The following is a 23,683-nucleotide window of genomic DNA, read 5'->3' as shown; positions in this document are numbered from 1 at the left end:
CCCTGCTGCTGCCTCCGATGCCTTAGATGACCGCGGAGGTAGCAGCAGTAGGGGATTCAGCATTATGAAGCTTCATCTGTGGTGGATAATGTGGGAGGGTGGGCTGTGACACCCTAGCAGTACCAGCTGAACTCAGTTGAGTCCCTTGTTAGGCTGGGAGGAACGTAGAGAGTAGAGGTCCCCTTTTTGTTTTTGTTTCTTTGTTGATGTCGGCTACTCCCCAAAATTGGGGGAAGTGCCTTGGTATATGTATGTATGTATGTATGTAAAATTGAAATTAGGAAGCTAGTATCCATTTAACAGGGAAATTGATTTCAACTTGCCTTTTTCTCCAACAGCGAATAACAAGTACCGTTGACAGCCGTGAGCAACAGTACCTCCTAATGGATTTAGATGTTTCCATGCGATCTGGAGCATGTCCATATACAGTACATTTTTACGGAGCATTGTTCCGTGATGGTGATGTTTGGATTTGTATGGAGGTCATGGAAACTTCTCTTGACAAATTTTACCCGCTTGTGTTTACGCAAGGAAAGACTATACCAGAAGAATTTCTTGGCAAGATAGCTTTTTCTGTAAGTATACTTATTCTGAATTTTTAACTATTTTGCATATCACAATTTTTTTAAGTATAACTCCCATTAACCCCTCCACAACAGGAGGAGCATACTGTTATTATTATTATTATTATTATTATTATTATTATTATTATTATTATTATTATGATTATTATGATTATTATTATTATTGTTATTATTATTATTATCATTATTATATTATTATTATTATTATTATTATTATTATTATTACTTGCTAAGCTATAACCCTAGTTGGAAAAGCAGAATGCTATAAGCCCAGGGGCTCAAACAGGGAAAATAGCCTAGTGAGGAAAGGAAACAAGGTAAAATAAAATATTTTAAGAACAGCAACAACACCAAAATAAAATATTTCCTATATAAATTATAAAAACTTAAACAAAAACAAGAGGAAGAGAAATAAGATAGAATAGTGTGTTTGAGTGTACCCTCAAGCAAGAGAACTCTATCCCAAGGCAGTGGAAGACCATGGTACAGCGGCTATGGCACTACCCAAGACTAGAGAACAATGGTTTGATTTTGGAGTGCCCTTCTCCTAGGAGAGCTGCTTACCATAGCTAAAGAATCTCTTCTACCCTTACTAAGAGGAAAGTAGACACTGAACAATTAGTGTGCAGCAGTTAACCCCTTGGATGAAGAAGAATTGTTTGGTAATCTCAGTGTTGTCAGGTGTATGACAGAAGAATCTGTAAAGAATAGGCCAGACTATTCGGTGTATGCGTAGGCAAAGGAAAAATGAACCGTAACCAGAGAGAAGGGTCCAATGAAGTACTGTCTCGTCAGTCAATGGACCCAATAATTCCCTAGCGGTAGTATCTCAATGGGTGGCGGGTGCCCTGGCCAACCTACTACCTATATTGTGTGCCAGTAGGTATGAATGGTCTGTGAGTGGGTGTAAGATTGATGTCCCAGCAGATATTAACTTAAAGAGCTAATGAAAAATGCCTATTTCAATATTCTGCCTGACTTTTCTCTATGGTTGGATCATTTTCACAAGGTAACAGGTTTTTGGGTATGAGTAGAGCAATGGTAAAATTTATAGTGTTGCGATGTCAGAATGCCACCATGTAAACACTGCCTCACTTACCAGAAGGTAGTGTTTAAATACAAAGTGAGTCTTTTCGTTATCTTTTTTTTTAGTGATGTGGAACTCTCCCAGGTATCCTTGATGCCTTTGGCTCTTTTTCCCTAAGGAAGACTTTAAGAAATGGGTTTTCCACGTAAGATATTCAGTAAATTCTAATTCTGTTAACATCATATGCCTTTATATATTTCCATACACAAATAACAAAGTGGGACAAGATTAGACGCAAATTAAAACTTCTTGAGTAGGCCTAGGAAGAGCATGTTGACACTAAGGATACACACTTCAACACATGTACTGAAGCACACAAAACAAATGGATCAGTATCTGCATACATGTACACACTTACATTAGGTCATTCAAGTTAATGTTTTTTTATAAAAAAAAATTTGTAATTATGATATATTTCATATGAATACTGTATGTATGTATATATTCTCCACCATTGATCAAATACATTTATGCACACAAATTTTACAAAGAATACCTGAGCACTAGGCTTGGATCAAATGTGAACATATATACCGTATTACACTTATTTTTTATGTTTTAAATGCAAATTTATTGCTGAATTTCCCATTTTCATTAATATTGCACTTTTAATGTGTTTTTCATGATTGTTATGCAGATATTTCAATATCAATTGATTAATGTTTTCATAAGAAACTTGCCGTTGTTAGCGATAGATATGGAATGTTATGCAGATATTTCAATATCAATTGATTAATATTTTCATAAGAAACTTGCTGTTGTTAGTGATAGATATGGAGTGGATACCGTAATTTGTTTAATGGTGAGTGTCTACATACAAACTTATTTTGTTTAATTTTATCATACCAGAATGTTGATGCCTTTTTCATATACTGTATATATAAAGATATTGATTGTTTTGCTTCTTCTACAGGTAGTGAGTGCCTTAAATTATCTCCACACTGAATTGAAAGTTATACATAGAGATGTGAAGCCATCCAATATCCTTATTAATAGACGAGGAGAGGTGAAAATGTGTGATTTTGGAATTTCAGGGTATTTAGTCGACTCCGTGGCCAAAACAGTTCAAGCAGGATGTAAACCTTACATGGCTGTGAGTAAGCGTTTTGTTGGTACATATTATATATATTGTTTTGTCTGTATATACAACACATAGAATGTTATTTTGATTACGGCATTGCGTTTATTCCTGGTGGCATCACCAGGGGCTGAAGGAGGTGGCATTTTACATAGGGAGAAGTCAAATTTTTATTTGATGGTCAGTAAGCTTGCCCTTCAAAGAGAGTAACACAGTAAACTCATGGGTAAATGTTGAAATAACTGATAATATAAAGATTAGGATTCTGCAAAGACTCTGGATGTAAATTAATAAAGAATGGCATAAGTTGAATATTTGTTTGTCTGACAAACTTTTTTCCTTAAAGATTTGGTTTCCTGCAAATTTTTATCCCAGTGCTGTGATATGTAAATCCCCGTGCATGTAAAATACATTGTAAGGAATTTTGTAGTACAGTATAAGCATTTAATTACATGATTTCTTTTTTCTCCTTCAGCCGGAGCGAATAGACCCCCAGGGCGTGCCATCAGGATATGACATCAGATCAGATGTCTGGTCTCTTGGTATATCCCTAGTAGAAATAGCAACTGGTAAATTCCCCTATAAGTCCTGGGGAACACCATTTGACCAGCTGAAGCAAGTGGTTATGGATGCTCCCCCTCGACTTCCTAATGGTACTTTTTCTCCAAACTTCGAAAATTTTATAGAACAAGTGTAAGTACCGTAAATAATATTTTGAGGGATCATCTCTTGTTAAAGAATCTACGGATACCAGATATAAACTAATATTATTCAAGGTCACTCGGCTCATAATTTTTCCCTTTCACTTGAGATCTAACAAAATTATTATCATTGTTACTATTGAGTCATATCATATAAATTAAAATGAATCTTTTAACCTATTTGTTGCTTAAGAAATACTGTAGGGGTTATTTAGGTAGCATGGATACTTAACTGTTATGAATATGACTGCAATTTATGAGGTTCTATTAGTGATTTACAATAAAGTGGTTGTAATGCATTTATAAAAAGTTTAGTCTTTACTTTTTATAAAGTGAAAGCATTGCTCTGATATTTGCTTGGAAATTTTTCTTCATGTTAGCATTCAAGATTTATAGGGGAGTTACAATTACATACCACTGAGATATCGGTTAATGTATGATAATTAATTTTGATTCATACTGAAATAGCTAAATTTGCCTTTTTTTATTATTTTTAGTTAAGCTTCTTTTATTATTTCAAGCTAATTTGTAGTCTTAGTTGAAAAAACAAAATTCTACAAGCAAATGGGCTCGAAAAGAAAGAATAGCCCAGTAATTAAAAAAGATACAGAAGTGGAGCCTAAAAAAAAACTAAGTTAATTAAATCGAATGAGACTGAACCTGCTCGTAAAAAAAAAAAAAACATTAGTACCAATTTTGGCCACCTCGGGGTTTACCGGTAATTTGAAGTATTGTACCATAATTAAAAGGATTTGTATTTCAGTAGCAAATTTATAAATCTCTTTTATTTTAATGTGAATTTACCTTCTCACATACAATGACATTTAATGTATTTCTTAATGCAAAGGTTCATTTTTGATATAACAATTATTTCATTACTCAATTGAAACTCCTGTGCTATTCATTTGGCAAAAGTAAAGATTCGTTGACATTGCAAACATGTCCATCATTGGTTTTCTCCAAACTTGACAAATTTCCCAAGAAACCTGAGGAAGAAGAGACTATCCTGTTTCATTGACCTGCTAATGCAATCTGATTCCTGGAACAAAACAAGGTTGTAGTTTGTTGTCTTGGTTCTGTCAAACTTAACAGGTCCTAATTCAGAAGAAAAGGTTCTTGTTTCTTTATATACAGTAGTCCCTTAGATAAGAACAAGATGCATTCCAAGAATAACTCTTAGGGGGCTAGTGCCGTCAGTGCAACCCCGTTGTTGGCATCTGTATTTGGTTTATATCTTTCTACTCTACTTCTTTTCCCACTCCCTTTCTTCCGTCATGCTGTCCAACTTTGTGGGACTTTAGAGTTTCCCCCTACATGCAGTTGAGCACTGAATGGCCTCACATGCCCCAGTGCCTGGCTATATAACCCAAATCTATCTAAGCCATTCCAAGAGTGGTGTCTTGAAGTTGAAAAGTTCTTAAGTCTATCATAATAAGCCTAAGTACCCAGCTCATATTGGCCACCTACCCAACCTGTCTATTGCTAGTGAGCTAGCCTACATATGTATGAAGAATTTATACAGCTATTGGGTGCATAATATAATGCTTTTGAAAATAAGTTAGTCAATTTGGATTTCATTTTACATTTATTTATATAGAGCAATCACTTTTCCATCCATTAGGTACTCTGACTCAACAAGTCTCTTGAATACTTGAATAATGATAGTCGTCGTCGTCGTCGTCGGCGCCCACTCGTGTCCGAGTATTGGGTTCTGTCGTTAGCCATCAGCCTCCTATCAGAAGAAGGGTGGAGGAAACGACAGAATGCCAGTAGCTGGGTATATTGTTTTGGGTGGTCGTGGCTTTGCAACGGCCACGCACACACACACACACTTGGCCCCATGATAGTAACTCTAAGTAATTTATGTGATTTTGTAACTACAGTACAAGCAACCAAATTCCTGATAGTTGATGGCTCTAAATTTCCTCCCCACCCTAATAGAGAAGCATCGCAGGAAGAGGCTTGGATCGGAAACACCTTGAAGAAGTCACTGACGAGAATCCCACCAATTGAGCAATTTCATCCAATTCTAGGTGTATGGGATAGGAACTTTATGGATTTACTGATCTGTCCTAATACTGATTGAGAAGAACTTGAAAAGGTCTCCTTTTACTTTTCCAAAGATGTCCGTTCCTAAAAGTCTCATCTAATTGTGTACTGACAGAACTTACATTTTCTTTGCTGATGGAGAAGCCTGAAAAGGAACTGAAGCTATCATCATTCCCAAGTAAAGAGCTCAGACTTGACCTCTTGAAATTAACTAAAACTTCCAGTCTTGATAAGTTCCAAAAATGTTTCTGGTCTTGATGAAAGGCTTTCAGACTGAGGTTAGGAACTAATCAGTCCTTCAGTACTATTATTCCAGCAGATTTAACTACTATCCTACTGGGGCCATCATTTTTGTGAATACTTGAGGAGCAGTGCACAAACTGAAATGCAGAAATCTGAACTGATAAACTACCTTGCAATATAAATCTGAACTACTTTCATGAATCTTGGTGAACTGGAACATGTCTAACAGGTCGATTGAAAATACAATATTTCCTTTGAACTACTGCTAGAGCTAATCTGGAGTCCTCAAGAACCTGTCTAAAACTGAAATTATTGAGTCGAGAAGTGTCTAGAACTGGCCTCCAACCTCCTGAAACTTTCAGAACCAAAAAAAGCTATTGTAAAATTTGGAGGAGTTAAAATCTCCTTTTTTGTGGTACTTTCCATAACAACTAATGAATAATCCTTGTCCTCTCTTAAATTTAGTACAGTGGATGGCCGGGGCTGCAGTTTGAAAAACACTTGGTAACCTTTCCTTAATATTAATACTACCCATGGGTCTAGCAAAAGCACACTCTTCACTGAATGGATTTAAGTCAACATGTACAGTAAATGAGGATCCCATTTAGTTGTTAGCTTGCTTATTTTGCAATCTTTGCAAAAACATAGTTGAAGATGACACTTTTTATCATAATAAGAATTAAATTCCAAAGGAATCGGCTTTGTAGCTGACACTGTCGACAAAAACAAGAATGAACTTTTAAAGGCCAAAGAATTGAATAGTAAATAGCTTTTTATTCACTCAAACAACAACTTTGTTGTTAATTACTAATAGAACATCAATAGATAGTCATGTCTAACAGTGTATCCATGCTACCTAACAAACAATTATTTATCAAGTTACAAACCTAAGGTATCAAATATATATAGAGAGCTTCATTTTAATATCTATTTATAAATGCTTTGTTGAGTAGGGCTGAGCATAATTGCTCTTATAAACTGTGCTAATAAACATGAATTGATATTCTATCCCTATATCTTTTATTAGCTTGATTAATGTTTTATAATATTTCTTTACAGCCTAGTCAAGGATTACAAATTGCGGCCAAATTACATACGTCTACTGGAACACCCCTTTCTAGTTGCACATGCAGATTCTGCAAATGATGCTTTTGCTGAATTTATCAATGCTAATTTACCTCCGGTGCCACAGTGACGTCAACCTTCTTTAGCCTAGTTTGCTTTTTTTTATTATGTTACTAATGTATTAGGTATAATAATTATGAATTTTTATCGTACAGATTATTATGAATAAGTATGTTAAGACTCCCATGTCTGTGTACGTATCATTGTACAAATGCCATTACAGGTTTTTAGGATTTACTGCGGCAAGCTTGAAATGTAATCTCTCTTGCAGCAGCAGTAAACAGTGATGTTGCCATTACATGTCTTGTTGAAGTTGTGCTGTCCTTTGTAAATAGTTTTTAGAGTATGTAATAAACCGGCTTTTTAGTATTGAATGTTTCACTCCATAAGAGACTAAATGTGGACTATTCAAGAACATTTAACTGAACAGGACTGGCACCTGGAGGAAATTCCTGAAACTTTTAAATAGCCCCGATGTCCAAGTCTCTCATGTTCCTCATGGTGCAAACTTAGGCATAACAGGACACCAAGCCCTTGGAATCAGATGTGCATTTGAGTGCACTATCATGTCTTGAAATTATTACTCAAAATGCACAAACTCTATTGTGGTACAAACCTTTAAAACAAATCATTTGGTAAAGCAAGTTTCCATGCCATACATGTAAAAGGGAAGATAGAGCTATATCAAATATCAGGTAAGTACTGTCTATACATTTATAAACAGCCTTGTTATAAAAGCAATGTTGTGATGTTAGGTTTTTATGACATTGTTGTTTTTTATATGCATACTTACCTGTATTAAGAATTATTTTAATATCTAGCTTCCCGGTGTAAGAAATGAGTTAGCAGCTAGAGTGGATATGAATGTGTTGAGGTGGTTTGGCCATGTTGAGAGAATGGAAAATGGCTGTCTGCTAAAGGTGATGAATGCAAGAGTTGATGGGAGAAGTACAAGAGGAAGGCCAAGGTTTGGGTGGTTGGATGGAGTGAAGAAAGTTCTGGGTGATAAGAGGATAGATGTGAGAGAGGCAAGAGAGCGTGCTAGAAATAGGAATGAATGGCGAGTAATCGTGACGCAGTTCCAGTAGGTCCTGCTGCTTCCTCCGGTCGCCTTGTATGACCGCGGAGGTAGCAGCAGTAGGGGATTCAGCGTTAGGAAGCTTCATCTGTGGGGGATAATGGGGGAGGGTGGGCTGTGGCACCCTAGCTATACCAGCCGAATTCGGTTGAGTTCCTTGTCAGGCTGGGAGGAACGTAGAGAGGAAAGGTCCCCTTTTTTCATTTGTTGGATGTCGGCTACCCCCAAAATTGGGGGAAGTGCCATGTATATGTATGTGATGTATGCTGAAATGCATGGGTATCAATGACACTGCCTGGAAAGTATTTCCACAGTTTTACAGTACTTTCTCAATATTAGACCCCCCTAGTGTTTAGGGTAGAGTGATAGGTGTCTCTGCTGTAATAGTGATAGATATCTCTGCCATAATAGGGATATATTGCTATAAGTAAGGCCGTTTTATTCCATATAGGATCCTTGTTATCAGCTCAGCTAGGTGTCAGGCAATTTTTTCTCCCTTACATTTCAAGTTTTTTTTTTTTTTTCCTATCTTGCCGTCCAATCTCTCTTTAACTGCTTTTTTCATAATGTAGGTGGGAACTTTCCTCAACTTTCACCTTTTAATCCTTTCTTGTACATATAAAATTTACTTTTCCTCTTGTAACCTGCTGCCTGATCTCTTTTCTCTACTTATATAGTTAAGAAGAGATATCCTTTCTGGGATGGAGTTCCTTTATAAAGGCAATAATGGGAGCTTTGGAGATCTCATCAATCACACAGTAATTTTTAGGTCCAATACAGTTTGTCATATTGATTCTTCAAGGAAGAACTACCTCAAGAGTTAGGCTGTGGAATAAATTGGTGGTCTGATGTTTTTGGTTGGTTTCCATTAGTTCAACAGTGTTAGAGTAAACATGATTGTATTCTTGTAATAAATTCAGTTCCAACTATCAAATTGGTCTTGATACATAAGTCACTTCATTATGTTGTTATTCCATTTGGGTAGAGTAGGGAATGAACACTCAGTTTTTACTTGTGCCATTGATTGGGATTTTGAATTCATGAAGTGTAAGGTTTCCTTTAAAGGTTATCTTGGAGGATTTTTTTGTTTTTTTTCATTGGACATTTTGGATAACCTCTGGAATCCAATTTACCTAGACAACGGTGAAGGCAAAGCACAGGAAAACAATAAGCTTATTATAAGTAACAATGTCCATGTATCTAACAACTATCCTGAATTGTGCAGTGTCTGAACTAAAAAGAAAAACATAAAAGAGAAATGATAAAGCTTCTTTAAAGCAGAAATAGTACTGTTCCAGGAATGAATGAGTTAGTCTTATGCCATTAAGAAATAATACAAGGGAGCATATAACCCAGTATTTTAAGCTAGATACCTTTGAATTAGTCAATGGAAATACAATATACCTTAACTAGTGAATGAATTCCATTCCAAAAGCTCATATTCACAAGCCCAGAAAAGTTACCCAATGTGTCCAGCATTATAGTTAGCATACAACATATAGAACTATGATATTAAAGTTTTCTATCAACACAACTTGGTCTTTATAAATGAAATCAAACTAATAAACAAAATTCTCTTTATGTTCCTTTGAAAAGCATCAGTGAAATACATGAAATAAAGTTATTACTCTACTGTGTATTTATTTTTCCTACGCATATACAAACCTTTTGTCCTTTGAAACGGGGATATGTCTTCTGGCTTCTTGAATTGTCAACAATACAGTTAGTTAATGATGGGTGGTGCGATGAGGAAGGTTTGTTCACCTGCTTGTTACAGAACAGCCAAATTTGTCTTTGGCCCTAACAGGTACAGAAAGAGCCTTGTGTTGCTCTCGTGACTGGTGGATCTTTTCTTAGTCATTTGTGATTAGTGATAGTTTTTATGTAAATGTTCTTGCTTTTAAAGGGAAGCTCACTGAAAGGTAAGCATGCAGTGAATTGAATTTAGTTCCTATACAAACCTTCCAAACCTGTGTGTAGTGTACTTTCATTAATTGATGACTATAAGCAGTCCCTCCTCCTTTGGAGTGTTCTTCTAGCTCTTCTGATAAGTGACAGTGTGTGTTCTCAGTGCTTCCCTTATGACAAAACCCACAGTGTAGTGGTTTGTGTTGCAGTCACCTTTTACTCTACCTATCTTTTCTCCCTCCTCCATTCCTTTTGTAGGACGTTTTATTTCTTGAGAAAATGACAGTAAAGAAGATTGTTGTGTGGGGAAACCTTTCAATTTATAACAATTGCTCTCCTCCCTTTGGAAGGACTGATGGTACTCGCACGATATCGGGTACCTTTAAGGTTAGTCGAGCAAATTTGAGTTGGTGTTACAGTTACCCCTGTTGTACTGGGAGCAGGTGAGCAGTTCAACTTTGACTGAACATCAGCAAAATGGGCTAAAGGAGTCTGGGAGCATATGCACTCACCTTTTTTTATTCTTATTGTGATTAGATGGATTAATCAATTCTCTAGTGTCCACCAACTGGCCTCATGAGGGTTAGTTAATGATCGTGAACCTGATATTACAGCCTCTGCTGTTTCATCAGCTGCAGGTGAAGGTTCCCACAGAATGATTTCCAGCACTAAAGTACGCCAATATGGGTACTGTTCACTCTACCGTCTCATGCCAATATGAACTCGCCCATTGAATGATACCTATGTCATTGGTTAGCAGTCGTGAGCCTGGTGGGATAGCACCACTTTTCATCAGTTACAGGTGAAAGGTCCGATCTCGGACCAATCTCCATTATCATTCTGTAGGCTGATATGGGTATCGTTTAAGCTACTCATGCCACTACAAACTTGCATATGGACTTGTACCTTTGGGGCGGGTTAGCAATCGTGAGCCTGCTGTAACAGCTCCGTCTTTCATCAGTTGTAGGTGAAAGGTCTTATCTTCATCTGACCTCCAACACTGTAAGGTAGGCCAACATTGGTATCATTTAAGATACTCCCACTGCCAATACAGGTTGTAGCTGACAGAGCTCACATGCCCACTGCTACCGGTGCGGTTGATTACCCATCATTAGCTTAGTGTAACACCTACCACTTTCACCTTCAGGGTGCTATGGATTTTTGTTACTGACGGCTGCTTTCAGGATAGGTTCAAGTGCTACAGTGACTAATTTTTGCACTGGTACCAAGTGATCTGTCTTTTTGATAGAACACCAACTCCTCAGAAATTAAGGGTATGGAAATGCTTTGGTGTCAAGCTATTCTCCTCCTGCCTCCCATGTTCAGCCCCATGGCTAAGTGACTTGTGTTCTGATCACCTAGCCGACAGCTAATTTATCCCATAACCTATCACCAATGCTGAGTCAATTGGACTTATATCACAGCCAGAAAGGGCCCATTGACAATCATTGGGCTGCAGGCAAACTCAAAGGCCTGCGGCCAATCGGTCCTGTGTAGATAGGGTGTCTCAAATCAGAAGCTGTGATTGAGGAGCTTGAACTCCTTCGGCCACTGATTACCTTGATGATAGAGTCCGTAGTTCTTCAGTGGTCTTGTTTCTTTCCCTAGTTCCAGTACTTAGGAGATACCAGCACATGATACTGGTCCTGTGTGTTGCAGACTGTGCTTAGCCAGTCAGTGACTAGTCCCCGCTTTGAGCTTTCTAGTACAGGGTGGGGGCGACCACAGTAATTTTATTTACATACAAATTTTACGTGTTAATTATAACTTGGGATTATTAAATGTTTACTAATTGTTATCTTAATCCTGACATCATGCTGAGTTGATTTTATAACAGTAAAAAATGTTTTAAGCCCAATTAGTTTCTGTAGATTATCTTGTTTTGTATATTTTCAGCTACCAAATAGTAAATGTGTTAATTGAATGACATTTTCTTCCATGGAATTTAGGCCTTATATTTAATACACTTCATATTATTGTTTTTGCCTCATCATTTAACAATAGATAACTGTAGTTCTATGTCTATTGTTCTCAACATTCGTATTCCTTTTTAATTGATTCGCGTACTTGCGTAACCATGAAAATGTTTTTCAGTTCACAGGTCTCTCCTGAAGCATTTATTTAAAATATGACAATAAATTATACAGCAATAATTAGTTTCATTTCCTTTATATATTGTACCTGTTTATATATCATGAAATTAAGTGGATTCAAACCTTAATTAAGCTTGGTTTAATGTTTTGTTTACAGGTTCTTACGTATCATCTGTTCATTAATTGCTTAGGCAATACTGTACATAAGCTAAAATTAGAAGGATTGTCATTACCCGTGCATAGGGGTGACACAAAAAATTGTGAACTGCCTCTCATGTTTTATTCTGATGGTATTTGATGCATTGTAGAGTCAGATGCTTCCTCACAACTTGAATCTCTCAATTTCGTCCAGATCATTCTATTATAAAATTTGCCTGTCTGCAATCCTAACCATTCATTAGACCATCAGATTCCAAATTAGAAAAAAGGATGAGGTGTGGATATTTATACCTCCTACTGGATCAATTGCATATAGGCAACCTTTCTCTGCCATTATTGATAAAGTTACTTGCCATATTACGACTGCTGAGTGCACGGTTTGTTATATGCCTTTAGCAATGTCTTCAGATGCTGACAAATTATTCCATTACAGTATGGTACAACTGTCCCCGGCCACATCATTCATTATGTAGGCTCAGCCACTAGGAGTCTTCTGTTGCTAAGTACTCGTATTAGTGTAGGTACAGTACTACTGTATTACTTCTTTAATGGTGCCTGAAGGATCACTGGGTTGTCAATAGCAATCCCCCATTCCATCCTATGCCGGTGTTGGGGTTACTGAGTGATCTGGCCTGGTGGCTCAACAAGGACAACCTCACCAGAGGAGTTCCTCTAGACCAGGGGTTCTCAACCTTCTTGGCCCATGCACCCCTTTCACCATTTGTAATGATGTCATTCACCCCCCCCCCCTCCTACCTTCCCGTCTTTTCCAAGATTGTGTCTCAAAAAGTTCACTTTATATAATATGCAAATATTACTAAAAATCCTTGTATTTTTTTTTTCGAAATATATATTACATTTACAGCTTTACATGGATTATTTTTATAATGGAATATTACAAATTATATGCAAATTAGAAATATCGATAGATATATAAAACTGGGATAAAAGTAAAATAGTTTTTTATTTATTTATAAGAACTACTTAACAGGCCAAACTGAAGCTAATGCAATAAACAAAAAGTTCGATAGGGTAACAAGATATTATAAATCTGTAATTATTTTTATTCAGAAGATTACAGTTCATCGATTGACAAAACCTGTGATTGTTTTTTTTCTTAGCCAATTCTGGGATACGCGGATGAGTGCTTGAAAGGGCACAACGCAGGTCATTTTCTACCTCTAATCTACTGAATAAGCCTGACTCACAAAGATATGTTTATACAAACGGAAGCAATACACTGATAGCCATTTCTGCCACTTTTGGGTAGGAATGGCAGATCAGAGGCCAAAATTCTGTTATTGATTTCTCATCGAAAATATCTCTTACACCCGAATCAGTTTTTAACTCCAAAAACTTATCTTGACAATAATCAGGAATTTTTTCAACTGACAGGTTGAATGGATTTCTGACTAAATCCAACTCATCATCACTACGTTCGGGAAAATATAGTCTGAATTAATTTTCCAGTGCTATCAAATGCTGCAAAATTTAATTTTTGCAAATTGTGGAAGCACCTTGTCTTCACCACAAACATCAAGAATGGATGACAGTTTCTCAAACATTGCATGATTTTCTGCATTTACCCTTTTCTTCCAATTTACAAGCTTGCTCATGAAAGTTTTCAAGGCATCTATGAATTTTATAATGTTTGTATTCTTTCGTTGCATCTGAAGATTCAGTTTATTCAGTTGCCCAAATATATCAACCAAATACGCAAGACGCATGATCCATTCCTAATCACTCAGCCAGCAGGGAATTCTGTTTTACCTTGCACTTCAAAACACATTTTGAGCTCATATCTAAGCTCAAATACTCGTTCAGTTATATTTCCTCTTGACAGCCAAAGAACATTTGTTTGAAAAAGAAGCAAATGATGGGTTGCAACCTATGACAGTACATAATTGCTTGAAAAGTCGTGAGTTGAGTGCCCCTCCCTTGACGAAATTTACATTCTTAATTGTTTGATCCAAAACCTTCTCTAGCGGAGCAGGAAGTATTTTTTAGGCCAGTGCCTGACGATGGATCATACAATGAATGTCTTTCACTTTTGGAGCTCGCTTTTTCACACATATTTGGAATCCTGATTTTGTCCCTAATAAAGCTGGTGCTCCATATGAACAACACCCACTGACATTATCCCACGAAAGATTTTCTGATTCAAAAAAAGATGAAACCTTCACCAAAATATCAGAGGCCTTGGTAGTTAGTTCAATAGGAGAACAAAAGAGAAACTCCTCTTTAAATGAACCTGAGTGAACATACCTTGCAAACACCATCAACTGGGAACATGATGCCACATCAGTTGATTCATCAAGTTGAATTGAAAATAAGCCAAATGCTGAAGACTTTATCTCCGGCACAACTTGATCCTTGATGTCAGTGGCTATGTCACCCATCCTCCTTTGAACAGTACTGTTTGATAATGGAACCTTCATTTCATTTCCCAACACAATTTCCACCATTTTGAGATCGCAAGGCTTGATAAAATTTTCTCCAATTGTATGTTTTTTTTTATCTGCTTTGCTATTTCAAGTGCTACGACATAGGAAGCTTCAGCAATTTTATCGTTTTTCTCTTTAAAATTTTCTGTTGAAACCAGCCTCATCTTTTTGAGAGCATTCCAATGGTGTTCAAAAGTTTTTGTTCTTCACAGTCTACATGATGAGGGTGAACATTTTGCAAATGTTGCCTCATCTCTGGTGGTTTCAGAGTAAATAATGACAGTGAAGCACAAAAAGAATGTGTAAAATGCACAAATATGGGAGATTATGGTCCCTGTTAATATCACAAAAACTAAACTAGAGAAGCACAGTCACCAATGTGAGTGCAAGACCAACAAAATACTCACAAAAAATGCAAAGAAGAAAAAAATTGGTAAATGGCTTATTCTGGGATTTTGGTATTCTTCTGAAAATTTATAGAATAATATAAGAAAGTATAAAAAAAAAATTTAAAAAAATATAAAAAATATATAAAAGTCTTTAAAGATAAAAAACTAACCTAATAAATATAAGGTTATGATTTAAAAAAATATATATAATTTATACTTTTTGGGGGATTGTTTAACTAAATAACTTAAGTTTTTTTTTATAGACACTTTTATAATTATTAAGTTAGTTTTTTATCTTTAAATAATTTTGTATACTTTTTTTATTTTTTCATTTATATTTTTATATATTCTATATATTTTCAGAAGAATACCGAAATCCCTGAAGAAGCCCAAAATCCCTATTTACCAAAAAAATAACAATTGAAATGATGATAAAAACTAAAAACAGAAAACACGGACACATGCATGCATAATCATTGGAAGAAACAAAATTATTGTATTTACTTACTTAGAGTCTTCAAGATAATATACTGGAAATAAGGTTCACAACGACACTTACTGATGACAATTCAAGAATGAAATTGGTATTAGCTTCTCATTTATAGTCCAGGAGTTCGCAACCTTGGGGTTGCCAAGTGATTTTCTTGGGGCCTACTTAATTCCCTAGCCATCTGTCTCTTCCTCAGTACCTTTTCCAATCCTAGGATTAACTTGGGTGGTCACTTGTATATTACTGTCCAATCCATTTTTCCTGGGCCAGCACAGGATATAATCCCAGCCCACGTGACAGGCCAGATATGCAAAAGCCTATAATTGCTCTACTTTCCCATAAACTTACTTCGGTCACAATTCACCCCCTGAAAACCCAAAATTCACCCCTGGGGGTGAATTTCACCCCCATTGAGAACCTCTGCTCTAGACTTCTCGCCTCCGGACTTGCATCTGTTCTCATATGTATCGGAGGATGGGTGATGCAGCGCACACCTGGACAATATAGTCATGTCAGGGGTATGGTCTTAGAAAAACGGTCGTCTGCACATCAACGTCCTTTATATGCAAATGGCCTTCCTAGGATTGCGAGCATTCAAAGAATGTTTGAAGAGGCTTTTTTCTCAAATCTACAAAAACTTTTGTGTGTAGTTTCATTGTCATACCACGACTCATATCCATATAGTAACACTGATCTCACTAAACTGATATATAGCATGATCTTTATTTGTAATTTCAGGGGATTTGATTTTAAAATTTTACTTAACCTAGCCATTGTCTGATTTCTTTTTTTCATTCTTTCAGTATTTTCAAATTCTAAAAATCCTGTACAAGAGATCATAGTTCCTAAATACTTAAATGATTCCACCTCATTAATCCATTTTCCTTCCAATGATATTTCTTCTTCCATTGCATATTTCGTACTCATCATTTCTGTCTTTCTTCTATTCATCTTGAGCCCAACCTCATGTGATATTTCATGCATTCCGGTGAGTAAGCTTTGCAAGTCTGCAGTGTTCTGCTTGTAAGGACAGTGTCATCAGCAAACTCTAGTTCAGCAAATTTCCTGTTACCAATCCAGTCCAATCCTTCTCCACCATCCCCAACTGTTCTATGAATTACAAAATTGATGAGGAGGATAAACACCATAGGTGACAACACATTCTCTTGGAATACTCCACTGTAGTACTGTAAGTCTGTACACTGGAAATTCATTTTATAGGACTCCACAAGCATTAAGTTTGCTGAAGCTAATCGATATTGAAAGAAAAGATACTAATCAAGAGATGCTATCTGATTAGATTTCTTTTTTTTTCATATAGGTAGTAGGTTAGCAAGGGCACCAGCCACCCGTTAAGATATTTTGCTACAGTTATTGGATCCTTTCACTGGACAGACAGTACTATCCTACATCGGATCCCTCCCTCTGGTTACACCTCATTTTTCCTTTGCCTACCCATACACCAAATATTCTACCCTATTCTTTACAGATTCTCCTCTGTAATCATACACCTGACAACATTTATGATTACCCAAAAAAATTCTTTGCTTAGAGGGTTAATTACTACAATGTAATTGTTCAGGGCTACTTTCCTCTTGGTAAGCGTAGAAGAAACTCTTTAGTTATGTTAAGTTCTAGGAGAAGGACACTTCAAAATCATACCATTATTTCCTAGTCTTGGATAGTGCAATAGCCTCTGTACCAAGGTCTTCCACTGTATTGGGTTAACGTTCTTTAGTTTGATGGGACTCAATTCTATTTATTTAGTTTCTCATCTCTTGTTTTTTTTTAAGTTTTTAAAGATTTAATGTTGTTACTGTTCTTAGAATGTTTTACAGTAATTCAATTGTTCATTACTTGTATTTTATTCATTTCCTTGTTTCCTTTTCTCATTGGGTTATATTTTCCTGTAGGGTAGGAGCACCCTGCTTTTCCAATTAGTGTTGTAGCTTAACTTGTAATAATAATAATAATAATAATAATAATAATAATAATAATAATAATAATAATAATAATAATAATAATCTGAAGGTTTAAAAAAATATAAAGAAAGTAGCTGTGCAAATATTAATATTCTACTTAATAGTATAGTTATAGGATTTGTAACGGCCAAGATCAAAGCAAAGAATTGCTGAGTCTCTGACATATAAAAGTAGAATTTAAACAGTACGCTACTAGAGCAGAACTTTGTTCAATTGTATCTGAATATGGTCAGAAACCAAGAGACATAGAAATATATTAAAAGATTTATAGGTGTTTCAAAATATAGATATTCATATGACATTGACATTTGCTCCCCAGTATAATATCACCAGGTGTTGTGCTTGTGTTATGTTGTAGGTCGTCCTAGGGTTTAAAGGCTTTAATGGTGAAACCTCAAGCTTTTGGACAATTTGTAAGGTCAGTAACAACAATTTAAACCGATTATTTTAATTTATTTGTAATGCTAGTTCTTGTTTGTAGCAGTTAGACTTACGAAATCCAAATTTGGCAACGTGCATTGGATGAGCAAATATGAAACTTCATAGCCAATAACGCTATGTCTTCTCTCACTCGAAGTCTTTTCGTTTAGACTAAACAGATGTAGAACATCATACTATATCATAATGACTCTTGGGTAGAGTTATTAAAAAAAAATTCCGTAGTGTTACCAAATGTTGAGCAGTCTCAGCTAATATACCTCAAGGAGTAGGCCTATACCGGGTAAAATTATAGAACAACACGGAACTACATTTCCTCAATACTGTACATATTTTTCGTTGTATAAGGTGAATATTAGGCCTAATTATCCCCCCCCCAAAAAAAAAAAAAAATAATGCTCAGATTTTGAAAAAAAAAATTAAATACTTTCAAGGGTCATCCAAGTCAAACTTAAATGGAAAATACCTTGGAGCAAATCTGGTTTTCAAAGTAACAAGGGCATAAATAGTTTGCGTAGGCCTAGTATGTAAGGTGATTATGTTATGCAGGTAGTGTTTATAAAGTCGGGTCTCCAAATTTTTGTCAGCCAAAATACTCACCTACACTAACATGCATAATGTACCGTAAAGTATAACCTATTGCTTACTAGAGCAGAGTATTTGTGAAGTTTCATACTGTATCATCCACTCGTACAGCAATTGTTTAGTTTTTGCTTCTGTATTACTGCAATTCCAACAGATTTACATAGCAACGTTTTTTCCCGCAAATTGGGTTTAAAATTATTCCCTCAATCTTCCCGGTGTAATGGTCTGTTTCCCCCCCCCCCTGTCCGAAGTCTCCCAAGGGGGAAATATGGCCCCGGATATACAGTATATCCCCCTGGGGGAACTTTGTCCCAGGATAATATTCCCCCCTCTGGACCAAGATTCCCCCTTTGCTTGGTGGAGGTAACCATTATTTTGGACAGGGGGAAAAACAGACCAGTACACGGGGTCATAAAATTAAGTTATTAATTTCTTTAATTTTAATGTTTTTAAAGTGCGCAGTTCAACATTACCTCTTGCCAGTACAAGTTTGTGACCTTGGAAGGGGGTCCGGGGGCTTGCCCACAACTAGGGGTTGTGACCCGGGAAGGGGGTCCAGGGGCTTGCCCCCAGCTAGGGTTTGTGACCTGGGAAGGGGGTCCGGGGGCTTGCCCACAACTAGGGGTTGTGACCTGGGAAGGGGGTCCAGGGGCTTGCCCCCAGCTAGGGTTTGTGACCTGGGAAGGGGGTCCCGGGGGGTTGCCCCCGACTAGGGGTTGTGACCTGGGAAGGGGGTCCGGGGGCTTGCCCACAACTAGGGGTTGTGACCTGGGAAGGGGGTCCAGGGGCTTGCCCCCAGCTAGGGTTTGTGACCTGGGAAGGGGGTCCCGGGGGGTTGCCCCCGACTAGGGGTTGTGACCTGGGAAGGGGGTCCGGGGGCTTGCCCACAACTAGGGGTTGTGACCTGGGAAGGGGGTCCAGGGGCTTGCCCCCAGCTAGGGTTTGTGACCTGGGAAGGGGGTCCCGGGGGGTTGCCCCCGACTAGGGGTTGTGACCTGGGAAGGGGGTCCGGGGGCTTGCCCACAACTAGGGGTTGTGACCTGGGAAGGGGGTCCAGGGGCTTGCCCCCAGCTAGGGTTTGTGACCTGGGAAGGGGGTCCCGGGGGGTTGCCCCCGACTAGGGGTTGTGACCTGGGAAGGGGGTCCGGGGGCTTGCCCACAACTAGGGGTTGTGACCTGGGAAGGGGGTCCAGGGGCTTGCCCCCAGCTAGGGTTTGTGACCTGGGAAGGGGGTCCGGGGGCTTGCCCACAACTAGGGGTTGTGACCTGGGAAGGGGGTCCAGGGGCTTGCCCCCAGCTAGGGTTTGTGACCTGGGAAGGGGGTCCCGGGGGGTTGCCCCCGACTAGGGGTTGTGACCTGGGAAGGGGGTCCGGTGGCTTGCCCCCGTCTAGGGGTTGTGACTTGGGAAGGGGGTCCGGGGGCTTACCCCCGGGCTAGTAGTTGTGACCTGGGAACTTTTAGGTTAGGTTAAGTGGGTTTGTTAGTTTCTGTACCCTTTTGTACCTTTTTATATTTTGTGTAAAGGGTATATGGAAAAATGCTTTAAAATATACATGTTAATATCATCGTAGCATTGCTAACGTTAGCAATGGCATCGTAACATTGGTAACGTTGCGTAACATTGTGTATATATATATATATATATATATATATATATATATATATATATATATATATACATATATATATATATATATATATATATAATCCTAATATTTTGTCAATCTTACCGTTGATTATTTAATTCATCAAAATAGTTTCTCTGTAAGGGAGGGTGGGGGAGAAATGACGTAGGGGGGGGAAAAATATCTTAGGGCTGAAATTCCCCCTGGGGGAATATCAGCCCAGGCTGCTTTTCCCCGGGGGAATTTCAGTCAGGGTGGAAAAATTAACTGCTACATCGGTACGTTTTCGTCACCGAAGCCCCCATATTTGCTGCGACCATGCATCGAGGCATATGAATCTCTGGTAAGTATTCTTGAATAGGACAATGACAGATGCTTGTTTTGTTACATGAGTAATGACATACTGTATTTCTCTTAGTCAACGAGTGCTCTCCATTGCCTGGAGTGACTTGGATTGCATTTAAAAATGAAAAATATCATTGAAATAATGAGCCACATGGTTGACGTGTGCAGCACATCCATGTACCGCTTTCCAGAAGAGAGAAACAATGAGATAATATTCATTTACATGCAAAGCGAGACACTATGGAGCAAAACCTCCCCTTATGCATTTGAGTGAAGTGATATAAATTACGGGTAATAGTGATTTTTCAGTAGCTAGTCTTAGCAACACATGGGGGTGGCATGCATAGCACAGCTACAGCAATGTACCATTTGCCAAAACAGGGGAGCCATGTGATAATGTTTATCTATTAGTGAAGCAAAAACTCCTGATATGGTTGCAGCAAACATGAGGTCCGGTGACGAGAATGTAGCAGGAAGTTTAAAGGACAGATTTTTTTTTTTTTTTTCACAATCCCATATTGATTTGTGGGAAACAAGGTACTAAGAAAACTTGTTGGAATTGTTGTACTGTGGGCCTAGATGCAAAAAATATACAAATTACTGTGTGATCGAATGAGACGAAACTTCACAAATTTCAAACAGAGGAGCAATGAGATGTTAAATTACAAGCGTTGTGAGCCACAGCAGAGCAAAGACCAGTTAGTTCAGCAGACCAATATAAGCATAGATACATCTGGTTAAGTGTGGGTGACGACGGGCACGGTCAGAAAGGATTCTCATTTTCTATGTGCATTGCAGGCCCGGTCACCCAACGATATATACATGTGCCAGTATCAATGATATTTTAGGTTCTAGCCAAACAGAAATTTTTGTATAAGAAATATACAAGTGCCAGCCATTTAGTCATGTTTCTCTTTGTAAAATTTGGATCTGGTAGGCTACATGATAATTTCATGTATCGATCAACTAAAATGTGAATATTTGCTATAAGCCCAAGGGCTCCAATAGGGAAGAAAAGCCCAGTGAGGAAAGGAAATAAGGAAATAATGAATAATTGAAATAAAATATTCTAAAAACAGTAACAACATCAAAATAGATACTTCATATACAATGTATAAAATATAAAAAGACTTATGTCAGCCTGTTCAACATAAAAACATTTGCTGCAAGTTTGAACTTTAGAAGTTCCAGCGATTCAACTACCCGATTAGGAAGATCATTCCACAACTTGGTTAAAGCTGGAATAGAATCTTTTTTTCTTGATAAAGTTTTTGGAGGTGATCTGTAAGTATCTCGGTTTCAATCCTGTTTGCTTCAGGATGAAGTTTCCTCATATAATGGTACTGAAGTCCGTTATTTAGGAGTTTCATCTATGGCTTCATTAGGTCAATATTGCTAGGTTTACATAGCTATCTTAGTGCTCTTCATTTCGTGGATTAGAGTTCTCTTGCTTGAGGGTACACTCGGGCACACTACAGTATTCTATCTTATTTCTCTTCCTCTTTTTTTATTTTTTATTTTATAGTTTATCATCATCATCTCCTCCTACGCTTATTGACGCACAGGGCCTCAGTTAGATTTCGCCAGCCGTCTCTATCTTGAGCTTTTAATTTGATACTTCTCCATTCATCACCACCTACTTCGCGCTTCATAGTTCTCAGCCATGTAGGCCTGGGTCTTCCAATTCTTCTAGTGGCTTGTGGAGCCCAGCTGAACGTTTGGTGAACTAATTTCTCTTTGGGAGTGCAAAGAGCATGCCCAAACTCTCACCATCTACCCCACATCATGATCTCGTCCACTTCTAGCACTCGAGTAATCTCTCTTATTGTCTCATTTCTAATCCTATCCTGCCATTTAACTCCCAATATTCTTCTGTGGGCTTTGTTCTCAAATTTACAAAATCTGTTGGAAATTGTTTCATTGTCATACCATGACTCATGACCATAGAGTAACATCGGTCTCACTAAACTGATATATAGTCTGATTTTTATATATAATTTCAGGCGATTTGATTTTCAAATTTTACTTAACCAAGTCATTGTCTGATTTGCTTTTTTTCAATCTTTCACTAACTGATTTTAACTTATTAAATCCTTTCTCCTTCCAATTATATTTCATCTTCCATTGCATACTCCTCTCTCATTATCGCTGTCTTTCTTCTATTTATATTCAGCCCAACCTCGTGTGATATCTCAGGTATTCTGTTAAGCAAGCACTGCAAATCCTGTGGTGTTCTGCTAACTAGTTTATATATGAAAGATTTTTTTTTAATGTTGCTAATGTTCTTAAAATATTTCGATTTATTCGTTAATTACTTATCTTGTAGTTTCCCTATTCCCTTTCCTCATTAGGCTATTTTCCTTGTTGGAGCCCTTATAGGACTTATAGCATCCTGTTTTTCTAACTAGGGTTGTAGCTTAGCAACTAATATATATATATATATATATATATATATATATATATATATATATATATATATATATATATATATATTAAATACCTTGTTATAACAAAGATTAGAAACCCTTGTAACTTCCTGATATCTGAATAGATTTACTGATTGGATTTAAAAAGAAAAAAATCCTCTTAGGCCTAATCATTTAGTTACTAGTCAAGATGTAAACCGGGAACTTATATACTGTATACTACATTCCACACGTAGGCCTATGCTCAGAGTAAAGATTGATTCGCATAGGCTAATTGTGGTAGCCATCTAACTGGTTCTTTCAATAACAAAATAATAATAATAATGATAATAATAATAATAATAATAATAATAATAATGATAATAATAATGATGATGATGCAGGTAGAGTACATAGTATGACACCTAGTACGAGAAATTTTATAGCATTAACACCGAACAGGTCATCATTGGCAATTTATTACCCCACTACATTATGCAATTTGAATCTTCGTTGAATAATTTGACAAGCATCATGCATGTCTCCCTTAACACGTGTCGTAGTCTGAAGGTGACCTACAGTATGTATGTCTTGACCAGATTTAGTAACTTTAGTTAGTTCAAGTTTCAGTTCCATCTTTTGGTGAGAATTTTCCTTTGGATAATTTATTGTCTTGATTTATATCATAGTTCTTTGAAAAAAATTTTGCGTTTTTAATTTTCGCCTATTTCACTAAAGTAAATTTATTTATATTGGCCACGTTTACAAAAAAGTTAGCACGATTTCTTATTTCCATGACAATTGCGATTGGAATCCTAACTGACTTTCCACTCTCTTGGAATCCTAACTGACTTTCCACTCTCTTGGAATCCTA

The 23,683-nt window shown here is 37.2% G+C and overlaps 2 protein-coding genes across 4 annotated transcripts in view; both read left to right on the top strand.

Moving 5' to 3' along the window:
• Nucleotides 1-9,577, top strand: part of lic (dual specificity mitogen-activated protein kinase kinase lic) — a 39,607-nt gene extending 30,030 nt beyond the window's left edge. For all 3 annotated transcript variants that reach the window (XM_068378428.1, XM_068378429.1, XM_068378427.1), the window contains exons 5-8: nt 339-575; nt 2,585-2,764; nt 3,225-3,442; nt 6,802-9,577. In XM_068378428.1, coding sequence (XP_068234529.1) covers nt 339-575; nt 2,585-2,764; nt 3,225-3,442; nt 6,802-6,937 — 771 coding nt within the window. In that variant the 3' untranslated portion in view covers nt 6,938-9,577. The remainder of the gene's footprint in view (nt 1-338; nt 576-2,584; nt 2,765-3,224; nt 3,443-6,801) is intronic.
• An 8,130-nt stretch (nt 9,578-17,707) lies between these two features.
• The window catches only part of P5CS (Delta[1]-pyrroline-5-carboxylate synthase), an 85,881-nt gene continuing 79,905 nt past the window's right edge, over nt 17,708-23,683 (top strand). Inside the window, exon 1 of the mRNA XM_068378426.1 lies at nt 17,708-17,828. The gene's annotated coding sequence lies outside the window, so the exon portion shown is untranslated. The remainder of the gene's footprint in view (nt 17,829-23,683) is intronic.

This window comes from Palaemon carinicauda, chromosome 8, assembly GCF_036898095.1.
Source record: "Palaemon carinicauda isolate YSFRI2023 chromosome 8, ASM3689809v2, whole genome shotgun sequence".
NCBI classification, from domain to species: domain Eukaryota; kingdom Metazoa; phylum Arthropoda; class Malacostraca; order Decapoda; family Palaemonidae; genus Palaemon; species Palaemon carinicauda.
The sequence above is the reverse complement of the archived record's forward strand: the minus strand, read 5'-3'. Positions and strand labels throughout refer to the sequence as shown.